The following is a 12,316-nucleotide window of genomic DNA, read 5'->3' as shown; positions in this document are numbered from 1 at the left end:
AATTTGTTCTTGTTTTGCTGGATGGGATTGGAATAAATTTGAAGTTTTTTTAACCTATCTAGTAGGGTTTTTTAAAAAAAATCTAACCTAACTATCAATTTCAATCATATATTAGTACAAGGCAGATATCAACAAATAAAAAATGGAGGCTTAGTTATATAAAATTTTGTAAGTTTTTCTTTCTATAAGTTTTGAATCTCAAGGATTCTGAAACAACAGCTAAATGTTTCTAAAGATCATGGCAAAAAAGAATTAAAGTTATCTCCCTTTAAAAACTAATAATAATCCAGTTTATGGCGTACAAATTAATTTTATAATGTGACTGAAAATTAAAAAAGTTGCAAAAATATGACAAAAAGAAAAGGTATCCAAACCAGAAATCTTTCTCTCACTTCAGGCTTGATAAAAAACAGCTAGAAAATCTCAGTTAAGAACAGGAAGATCTTACCACTATTATTAACAAAGAAGAATTAAAATTCATGTCAAGATTCTTCACAAATCAAGCTCCTTTTCTCCATCTGAATTTCTTATGTTGCATCTGTTCATATTCAATTTTTATCTCCAAACTATTTCTGGCTTTTTGCAAAAATAGAGATGTGAAGTCTATCGGAAAACTTGTATATTATATTCTATCCTCCCACATTAAGAAGTTATGGAGATTTGGAAATGTGTAAACTGTCAGAATATAGTAGAAGTTTCTTTGGATAAGGAAGAATCATTTGTTAAACAATTCAGCAATATGAAGCTTAGCCCTGAGTTTCTTAAACTTAAAAAACAAAATTTCAGAAGAATATATTTATCTTTGATTTCCATAACTGAATATTTTATTATGTCCCAGCACACCCTGAATCACTGAGTGAATGTCTGCCCAGCTGATTTGATCTGACAGTACTGGCCCACTCCAAGTTCCTTAAATTAAAAATCAGGACCTTGAAAGCGTATCTTTTCAGCTATAATACATGCCCTCTGGATTGGTGTTCCCTCTGAGATCCAGATGCCACCATCCTACTGAGAAGCTTTCTAATATGTGTGGGCATTTTTTGTTCTTGTTTTTATTACTGTATCATTTTATTGTTCTATATGTTTTTATCTGTGAACTATCCAGAAGCATTCGGAATCAGATAGTGTAAAAATGTAACAAATAAATAAAATGCTAAGGTCTGTTTATTGATTGGTTGCATTTACACTCCATCTTGTTCAGGAACTCCAGGTGACATAGATAACACTTTGTCCTCTTATTCCCCACCATCAAGACAACCCTGTGAGATAAGACGGGCTAGCATAGAATGACACAGCCATTGGAAGTCTCCTATCCTAATCTAACACTTTAACCACCACAGCACACAGGGTCTCTTGAATCAATAAATCAGGTGCTACTGAATGTAGCATACATAGCCTCCTATTCAATTTCTTGCAAATAAAATTTGAACATGTTCCATCAGCATAATGACTCCAATTTACAATCCCCCAAATCAGCATTAATGTTTTATGTGACTTGGAAGCACAGTCTTATTATCTGTGGGATGGCTATTTCCTTCTGTTTGTTTCTCATAACTTACTAATTTGAAAACTGATGGTTTTAAACACATTTTTTTCCAGCAATGCTGTATATTCATTACATGCTCAACCAGGAACCAGATATTAAAATGTTGATTTTGTATTTAAAAGGCAGGGCTTTTCCTGCTTGCATTCAGCAATGTCAGAAATAATTACTGGCTACATTTCCCCCCCCCATTATACTTCTATTTTCTTCTTCTTTTTCCCTATTATACTTCTATTTTCTTTCTTCTAGCTCAGGAGTCAGATAGACTTAATTCATCTGTAGCTGCACTGGTGTTAAAACAACATTTTTCTTACTGTTTGATCCTTTACAAAATGTACAAAATCTCCAGAATTTTTTTTTACACTTGTTAGACTTTGACTAAAACTGACTACAGTGCCTTCAAATCCACAGGGATCCACTGTTGTTTAGTACATTTCTTACATTTTCTGTTGACTCAATGATGGATGGGGAGCATTGAGAAACAGCTCCCACTTTACTGTTAGAAAAAAATTGTTATACCAAATAATGCTTTATCTGGTTCAAAGGAGTTAGAAGGATTGTACCATATACTTACATGGATTGTGGAAGCTCATGTTCAGTTACTTCATCAATTTAATACTTTAGAAAAATAAACTTACTAGTATTGCCATTTACAGTTCATTTCTTGGCTCCTTTGACAACATTACAAATCTAATAGTCAACTATAAATTGCTGATTATTATTTTTGAAATTAATCAGTCCTTGAAAAGTTATTGTAAACAGTTGAATGTAAATTTTTTGTAGTGGTTTTTGACCACAATAAATTGAATTGAAAATTGAGATTGACTGCAAATATTATATAACAGCACAATGTAAAATACATTATCAGAATGTAGCTTGTACCTATTTCCATAAGATGGAATGCATTTCAAGAGTCCTGTTGAATATTCATAAGAGTTAGCTGAAATATTTAAATTAGAATTGTTTATATTTAAATAGATGCAGTTCAAGTAAAGCAAATTTTGAGTAGAGAACAAGAAATAAAAATGCCAAAAGAGAAAGGCAATATGACTATTGTCCATTCTCTTATAAAAGCCCTGAAGAGTTCTGTGGAAATAATGTTGGAGAAACTATGGAGAAATAAAAACATGCTCAGATTTCAATGAGGTATAAAAGAGAGGAAAGAGAAAACACAATCAGGCTTTAAGACTACATGGATCTCTTTCAGTCAGGATTCAGGACATGTCATGGGGCAGAAATGGCTTTTGTTGCACTTTTGGATAGTCTCTTTGAGAGCAGAATAGACGGGTGAGTCCATCTTAACTCTTCTTGACCTCTTGGTGGCTTTTGATACCATCAACCAAGGTATACTTCTTAATCAGCTCTGGGGGTTGGGAATGAGTAAGACTATATTGTGGTGGTTCTTTTCTGAATACCAGTTATTGGGAGTGACAGATTCTACCCTCACCTCTTCTGTGTCAGGTTTAGTACTCTCTCCATTCTATTTAATGTCTATATCAGTGGTCCGCAACCTTTTTGATACCAGGGATCAATTTCATAGAAGACAATTTTTCTAGACACTGACTATTGTAGCCTTACAATAAAACAGCATTAGTCATCTATTCTTGTTTCATGTCTGGTTTACAGAGGGGCAGGGAGGGTTGATTTACTTAGCCAAACACTAGGATGCAAAAATACACACTCATACATATATACGCACACATTATATACATGTGAATATGTAAATTAGATTATCAAAGTAACTGGATTCAATTTGGTGACCGTTGGTGATCTTTCTGGAAATCTCAGATGCCTGTCAACTAAAAAAAGGAGGGCATTTTCTTCCTTTGAATGACCATTACTCTAAATTGTATAAAAAGAACAGAATACATACAGCAGAAGGATATATAATATGGAAGGATTTCGGCATTTTTCATCTAAACTCATACCTAGTCTGAAAGAGAAGAGAACAAAACTTTTGATTGCTCTAGCACACCAGTCCTTCGCTTCAACGGCCCAGTTCCCCTCTCCCGCCCGCCCCCCGCAAACAGTCTGTCAAGCGGCAAAGGTTGGGGACCATTGATTTAGATCTTCTACAAGGAGGGAGACAAACTTGCAACACCTTGTGTTGTTGACAATGAATCCCTTGTTTTTGTAACTTGGAGCCTCCCCCTCCATCTCCCCTAGGCAAACTCAAAGGCAGGACATCCTTTTTTGTTCTTGTCTGCTTGCTCTGGATGTAAGATCCCAGAAATTTTTTATGGAAGAGGACTAGCCTCGAAGAAGAAGAATGGGGATAAAAGAAAACAAAAGTCTCCCCATTAAAATGCTCTGGAAACTAGGCCCCTTAAATGCACACTTAAGCAGTCTTAACTAAGTCAATAAGAACAATGCTCCAATCACATAGAGTGAACAATCACTTACAAAACTATCAAGAGTCAGCAACATTACAGCCATTTAGAAGTCAATCTGCAATACCAAGCAATCAACAATCTCCCCCATCCTTGGCTTTTCTTCTTTCTTCTGCCTCTTCTAGCTTCCTTGCAACTTCAGGAATTCAAATGTAGTAGCAAAATAATTGCCCACAAAATATTTTAACGTATCAAAGAATGCATCAATTTATGTTCACACCAGTGTTATCTTTCAAAATTAGGTCCTTTTTTAATAAAGAAAGAAGAAAAAAATCCAATTAAATTGGCAAAGATTGAAAGGGCAGAGGCTACAAAAATAATGCTGAATATTTCATTTCTCCTTTATTTTTTCTCTATATTCTTTATTGAAATAGAATTTCATATATGTTTTTTCTCTCTCTCCCAAAAGACATATACAGTCAATAAAGTGATGCTAAATGTTTAAAACTAGCTCTGTCAGCTCTATTGTTGCCTCAACATTGCACCACAACAGACTGGCATTCTAAGTGTAAGGGCTCAGTTCTGCTGTCAATTGACTCACAAAATTCCAAAAAAAAGCCTTGAGAATCATCTCTTGTGAAATAGTGATAGCCAGCTCCAGTTACACTACTAAGTACAGTAGTGTAATGCAAATGACACACAACAGAGAATTCTGGCCATTTATTTTTCCTTATCTTCTTTATGTTTTTGGTGCTTGATAATTGTTGCCAACTTTGGAGTAAAATTTGGTTTCCTAAAACCATGACACTGATATATCATCTCATCAAACCATCTTGAAAATAAGACGCAGTTAAAGGAGAAAATAAACAATTTCCTTCATGAAGAAAGCAAAATCTTCTGAAAAATTTATATGATTTTCCAGAGAATCAATGACCATAAGAAATGACACATTTCTGAATACTGAATGTGTCTTTTCATGTGACATTAGACTTAATGACTTAATAGGGGGGGGGGGGAAGTCAGAAACATCACCTTAGTCATGTCACAATAGAAACTTACCTAGCTTGCTGACACATATTGCAGAGCCAAGCTTTCTCTTTCCTCTGATAAGAGCTGCAGTTCTTACAGATGTTGTATTTGCAGTCTTGGCATTGTCGTTTAGTATTGATGAGAAATGTAAAAGGGGAGCAGCAACGCATGCAACAACGCTCATTAAATATCTGGTGCTTAGAAAGGATGCGACACTTGTTACCCTCTTCATCAAGCTTCTGTTTCATTTCACTGGAATCCCCAAAAAAGAGGAAAGAAATGAAAATGTAATTAAAATAACACTGTCCTTAAAGGGAAGTGTCATTCTATTGCCTGGACATATTTCAACAAAATAAAATGGCTTTCTCTCTACTAGGATAGGTTTATACCTACTTCTCACCTCTTCATTATTAGAAATATCTTAAAATTTATATTTCTAATTTCTTATTAGAAATATATATATAGGTAAAGGTAAAGGTAAAGGTTCCCCCGCACATTCGTGCTAGTCGTTTCCGACTCTAGGGGCCGGTGCTCATCTCCGTTTCAAAGCCGAAGAGCCAGCGCTTGTCTGAGGACGTCTCCGTGGTCATGTGGCCGGCATGACTAGACGCCAAAGGCGCACGGAATGCTGTTACCTTCCCACCGTAGTGGTCCCTATTTTTCTACTTGCATTTTTTACGTGCTTTCGAACTGCTAGGTTGGCAGAAGCTGGGACGAGTAACAGACGCTCACTGTTACGCGGCACTCGGGATTCAACCCGTCAAACTGCTGACCTTCTGATCGACAAGCTCAGCGTCCTAACCCACTGAGCCACCGCGTCCCTATAATATATATATAAAAATAATCAAACCATATTTTTCTCCTTTTTGTCCTGTGTTCCTCCTTCTTTCCATATACTTTTCTATTCATTTAATCTGTAACTTTACTGCCCACACTACTCTTCAATTTTTCATACCTCTCCATCTTTATTTTTCTTCCATTCTGGAGTGGATATTGACAAAGAAAATGCACCAAATTGCTTGGTATTTTGCAATATGAATTCTGAATTTTGAAGAATTCAGAAATAAAGCACTTCTTTACATATACAATTTCTCGGAAATTGATTACATGTTTTTCCAAGGACAGTGTAATTTATCAATTTTGTTAATATTATAACAGTGTGACCACACAAAATAATATGCCACATATTGAACAAAGTACTTATATCTTTCCTGGGTATTTATTTCTATAATACAGTTTTTCAATGTAATGTTCAATTTAATTGAACATAATTCAATTTAACTTTCATTCTTTCTTCATTCTGAGATACAAAATCAAATTGCATAGTTTTCCCTATTCTCAGTAATGCAGTACCAAAATACTGAAGATTTAAAGAAGAAATTTATATAAGATTTAAACTCTCCCCATTTTCCAATGTATGGATTTTTGCTAAATAACAAATTATAAAAAAACAACAACCTGCACTTTTGAACTCAACCTCTGCTTTATTTGGTCCCATTCAGCAAACTGTTTTAATAGGTATTCCTAGACTGAATTAATTAAATAACCCTTATATTATATTAGATTATATTAAAATATATTAATTTATTATATTTATTTATTATATAAAGAAACATATCAAGTATATGTAGCTTATTTTAAATTATTCTCTGAATAATAATTCATTATGGATGAGAGCAAAGAAATATCTAGTCTGGCCACTTGTCTACAACTAAAATCAAGCTGATATTTCTGAGAAGCCCATAATCATGACACTGGTGTAATAGGCATTCTTTTATTTTCACAAACTGTTTAGGAAGTTTGAAATTAGACAGCTATTTGATCCATATTTGATCCATATACTCTGAAATCCAAATGTTCTACTCTATATTATTTTTGTTTTTGGTTAATCTTAATACAAGACTTTATGCCCAAGATTTGAAGGATATTTTTAAATAGAAACTAGACATTGCACCTACTAATACAAGGCCAACTTGTGCGTAGACAGTTCTGAAAGAAAAGGGGTACATTGTCAGGGCAAGGTGTGTGTATGAGTGTGTAATCACAGTAAGCTCCTCTCCTCCAATATTAAAATCTGTTTCCCGATGCAACTTTTTCACTAATTGGGCAATCATAAATAAACGAAGTGAAGAGATATACATGTGGGAAGATGTTGTAGGAAGATTAGGTTAGATGCCTCCTCACTGTGCCACTTGTCTGTGTGTGTGTGTGTGTGTGTGTGTGTGTGTGTGTGTGTGTGTGTGTGTTGAAGAGAGATGGGAAGCAAATAAATGTAATAAATAAAATAAAACAAATATATTTCTTAAAAAAAGATTCCACAAATTTAAATTTAAATTCAAAATAATATTAGCATCTTTAACTTGAAAACATCTCCTCTTTATACATATGTGCAGTGATGTATTTCCATAAAGACTGTAAAACACAACATGGTCATCATATTCAAATTTCTTACAACCTCAATAGAGAAAATCTACAGTTCATCTTTTCTGAGATATATTTTTTGAAAAGTCTTATGGACTCAGCATAAAATCTTTTGATGAATTAATTTTAAATTCAAGTCAAAAAAAGCAAACATTAAAAAACTTGGATTCCTTGCTATCCATTAATTATTCTTTCTTTAGTTCACAATTCATAAATATCAGTAATTCTAATTTTAATATTTTTCAGAAATAAAACCAATTTCTATCTGTTTGTTGAAAGTCCTTAAGATAATTGACCTAATCATTAATTATTACTAATGAGTATGATTAGTAATTTATTTAAAATAACTATTAGAAAGTCTGCCTTTACTTTCTTTTTATGCTTTATAATTTTATTCATTTATAACATAAAATATGAAAATAGAAAAGCAAATAGTAAAGGACAACAATAGCGAAAGGGGAAAAATAGAAGTGGGAACAAGGGGAGGGGAAGAAACAAAAGGCGTTGACTTCCGCTCCCTCTGTTGCAGTAAAATAAGACATTGTCGAATCTCAACTTTTTACATTTCAATAGTAGTATGAATTAGCCAATACTTTCTAATAGAACATTTTACCATCTATTACACCACTTAAAAACAGAGTAGGAATAATTGCTGAGAAGACATCTTTATTATTCCTGACTCAAAAGAGAGTTGGTTTTGTTTTTATAATAATGGATGATAGTTTGCACAGAAACAATTTAACGTAAATAATTCATTAAGGAAACAAAATTGACTTTTCTTCATGGAAAATATAGCAACTTGAAATGCATTAAAAAAAATCTTAAGGTATAGCAAATGTAGGTTTTGGAATTAGTACAATTTATATTAATAAAATTTCCTCCATACTCTTCAGACATGATGAAACCAAAATGATTTGTCTATGAAGAAGAACAGATAGAGGATATTTATCCAGCAATGATGACTTAAAAATTCCTAAATAAGCAATAAAATATTATTCACTTTTGTAATATGCAATCTATCATTTATTAATGTTGCTAATACTTATTTCATTTACAGAGTTACTGTAGAAGAGCCTTGTAGCATATGGTAATATTTTTGGAATCTACAGAATGATGCACAAAAGCATGTGATTTAATGTTGTTTAGCTAGCTCGAAGATGTTAGCATTTGGGATCATAAAACAAAAATATAAATTGATCTCACATCAACTTAATAGTATGTAAATGTTTCCCAGCTGTATTTGTTTTCCATTTCTTTGTTGCTAATTCTAGTTGTAGAATTGTGCCATGGACTGAATTCAAAATAGACAAATGTTTAAAGAAAAAAAATGCATAATAAACAATTTCCAACATATAAAACTAAGAATAACTATTTTGTTTTAATATTTCAGAACTCTGGAAAATACCATGAAAATAATTGGATTGTTTTAAAAAAATCACAGTGTATTTTCTTTGTTTATGAAATTTATAAAACTGCTTCATTCTTAAAAATGTTCCATTTGTCCTCACTTTAAGTTTTTTGTCACACAAAATATGTGAAGAAAAGTGACCATAAATTAGCTAAACTTAATTTCCCATTGCACATTACCCTAACATTTTATAAACATTTTCTTTTATTTAATGTAAATGTTAAACCCTTAATCCATGTTTTCCCATTGTTCAAGCTTTATACTGCATCCAAAAAATTTTGCCCTTCGAATCATGCAATACTTCACATATTCATTCTCCAAATTTAGTTTCAATAACAATTTATGAAGCTTGGCAATAACATGTTCATTATTGCCATACAGTACAAATTCAAATTTAATTTTTTATAAAGTCAAACATATTCAAGACAATTTTCACATTATGTCTCAGTTGTCTTCATGACAAGCCAGTCTTGAATATAAAACCTTCTTCAGTTTTTCAGCCAAAATAAAAAATTTTATAATTATTTAATAATGAAATTGGTTGATAGTTGTTTTAAAGTTTATAATTACAGATAGTCCTTGACTTACAACAGTTTATTTAGTGACCATTTGAAGTTACAACATCATTGAAAAAAGTGACTTATTACCGTTTTTCATACGTGACCTTTTAGCATCCCCATGGTCAAAATTCAGACACTTGGCAACTGACTCATATTTATGATGGTTGCAGTATCCTGGGGTCATGTGATCATGTTTTGTAACCTTCTGACAAGCAAAGTCAATGGGGAAGCCAGATTCACTTAATAACTGTGTCACTAATTTAACATTTGTAGTGATTCACTTAACAACTATGACAAGAAAGATCATAAAATGGGGCAAAACTCACTTAACAAATGTCTCATTTAGCAACAGAAATTTTAGGCACAATTGTGGTCATAAGTCGAGGACTACCTGCATTTTGTAATGAAATTGGTCTATAGTGTTTTTTTTTATCAAGGCACCTTGACCCTCCCTTGGTAATAACGCAATGCTGTCTCTTTCCAAGATTTTTTATTATGTATTTTTAATGACTGTAGGAATTGGTCTTCAAAACATTTAAAATATTGACTTGTAAGACCATCTATATTTGAAGCTTTGACTACTTTCATTTTTTAATAGTTTCTGATATTTCAAAGGGGTTATTGGTTCATTCATAAGTTGTTTCTTAGTTGTGAAAGTCTTTTTAAAACCTTTATTCCAATCTTTAATCCAGTTCTTTTAAAACTGAGAATATTTGAATGATAGATTAAATGAATCTATATTCATAAAAACAAAACATTTTAAAAGACTGCAAAAAGAAATTAAATGAATATTTTGTCAAAAGGATACCGTATTTTCCGGCGTATAAGACTGGGCGTATAAGATGACCCCCCAACTTTTGAGATGATTTTCAAGATTTTTCGTCTTATACGCCGGAAAATCAGCGAGCCCGGGAAGGCACGCCCTCCCCTCTCACTGTGGAGGAAGCAGGGCAGGCTGGCGTCTGGTGGGAGCCGGCAGGGCAGTCCTGTGCACGCACGCGCGTGCAGGACTGCCCTGCCGGCTCCCGCCCAACGCTCTTCCCTCTTGAGGCAGCATCACTCCCCGGCTCCTAAGGAGTCCTCGGGGATGCTGCCTCAAGAGGGAAGGACTGCCCTGCCGGCTCCCGCCTGACGCCGGACGGCTCCACTGATGCTGCTTCAAGAGGGAAGAGCGTGAGGCGCCTGCCATGGCTCTTGAGGCAGCATCCCCAAGGACTCTTTAGGAGCCGGGGAGCGATGCTGCCTCAAGACGGAAGAGCTGTGGGCGGGAGCCGGCAGTTCAGTCCTGCGCACACGCGCATGCGCAGGACAGCCCTGCCGGCTCCCGCCAGACGCCAACCTGCCCTGCTTCCTCCACAGTGAGAGGGGAGGGCGTGCCTTCCCGGGCTCGCTGATTTTCCGGCGTATAAGACGACTGGGCGTATAAGACAACCCCCCAACTTTTGAGGTGATTTTCATGGGTTAAAAAGTCATCTTATGCGCCAGAAAATACGGTACATTTAATGACTTGGAGATGTTACTAAATAATCATGAGGGATTACTTTATACAGTATATAAAGTACTCCTCTATAAAGTATCCTCTATACACTTTAGAGGAGACAATATCTAAGGAAAAGATGAAAAAGATCCTGGATGAAATTAGAAATAAAGAAATTGAATTGCAAAAGACTCCAATGGATTCTAAAATGTTATCTTTATGATAATTATCTATTTTTTCTGTATCTAGTTCCTGTTTCTTATAAAGATTGGAATAAAAGTTAGAAAAAGACTTTTTAATGAGATCATTTTATCTGTTATTACATCACATTCCTGAAAGTATCTCTATCATTTTTTTTCTTTTCCTTTCTCAGTTTGTATACAGGCCATCTCCCTAGTTTATTTGCAAATTCAAAATGATTCAGTTTCATGTAATTCAGTTTAGTTTCTATTTCTTGGAATTTTAACATAGACAACTGTTGATGTAACAATTTGATTTGTTGTACAATTTTAGAATCCATTGGAGTCTTCCAATTCAATTTCATTATTTCTAATTCCATCCAGGATCTTTTCCTGAGATTTTGTCTCCTCTAAACAGTTATACTGTATAAAGTAACCCTTCATGATTACTTTAGTACAGGGTTGTCAAACTGCCGGCCCATAGGCCGGACGTGTCATGACAAAACCGTGCCCACCCCATTGCTGGCAATGGGGAAAAAGCTCCGATACATCACACAATGTCATGTGACGTTGCAAGTTTGACATGTCTGCTTTAGTAGCATCTCCAATGATCATTAAATTTATCTCTTTGTCAAAATTGTCAAAATATTCATTTAAATTTTTGGAGTCTTTTAAAATGTCTCCCTTTTATTAAAATAGATTCATTTTATTTATCATTCAAAATCTTTTTTCTGAGTTTCCAAATAATTAGATTAGAATCTGAAAAATACTTAGGCAAAAATATAAACTTCTAAATTTTTATTTGGGAGGCTTTTAGAAATCCATTTAATATCAATTCTTGAGACTGATTTATGTCATTCTGAAAAGAAAATATATTTTCTGGCAAGTCTATTTTTACCTTCATAACTCTAATACAAATTTGTCCATCATCTTGAAGAAAATATTTGATAATTTATCCTCAGAGGATTTGATCTCTTTGGTAGATATTCTATCAGGGGTTGGGGTGGTCACTTTATTCCAATCATCCAAAATACACCAGTTTTCATAAGAAAAGAGTACTAATTGATTCATAAGATATTCAAAAAAATAATTTTATCATCATTTATCTTATGTTTATATTATACAAGATGACTCCATTAATCTTTTTTACATCAACAGAGATGAATTCCTCACCTAATGTTTTCTTTGTTAGATATCTCTTGTCTTGTATCTTAATAATGTGTTTCCGAGTGTGTTAGCCAGCGTTTCAAAGCGAGATTTCCATTTGCTTCATCTGGAAAAGCTTTGAACCGCCCCCCTTCTCCTCTGCATGCAAACAGCATGATTGGGATGCAAATGAGTTCTCAGCTTGCCCAGACAGAGGAAACAG

At 34.0% G+C, this 12,316-nt stretch overlaps 1 protein-coding gene across 7 annotated transcripts in view; it reads right to left on the bottom strand.

Annotated features, from left to right (window-relative positions):
* The window catches only part of MYRIP (myosin VIIA and Rab interacting protein), an 84,057-nt gene that overhangs the window by 50,718 nt on the left and 21,023 nt on the right, over nt 1-12,316 (bottom strand). For all 7 annotated transcript variants that reach the window (XM_081343762.1, XM_081343765.1, XM_081343766.1 and 4 more), the window contains exon 3: nt 4,933-5,154. In XM_081343762.1, coding sequence (XP_081199888.1) covers nt 4,933-5,154 — 222 coding nt within the window. The remainder of the gene's footprint in view (nt 1-4,932; nt 5,155-12,316) is intronic.

The sequence above is a fragment of the Vipera berus genome (assembly GCF_964194415.1).
Source record: "Vipera berus genome assembly, chromosome: Z".
Lineage (NCBI taxonomy): Eukaryota > Metazoa > Chordata > Lepidosauria > Squamata > Viperidae > Vipera > Vipera berus.
Note: the sequence above shows the minus strand (reverse complement) of the source record. Positions and strands in the feature narration are given on the sequence as shown.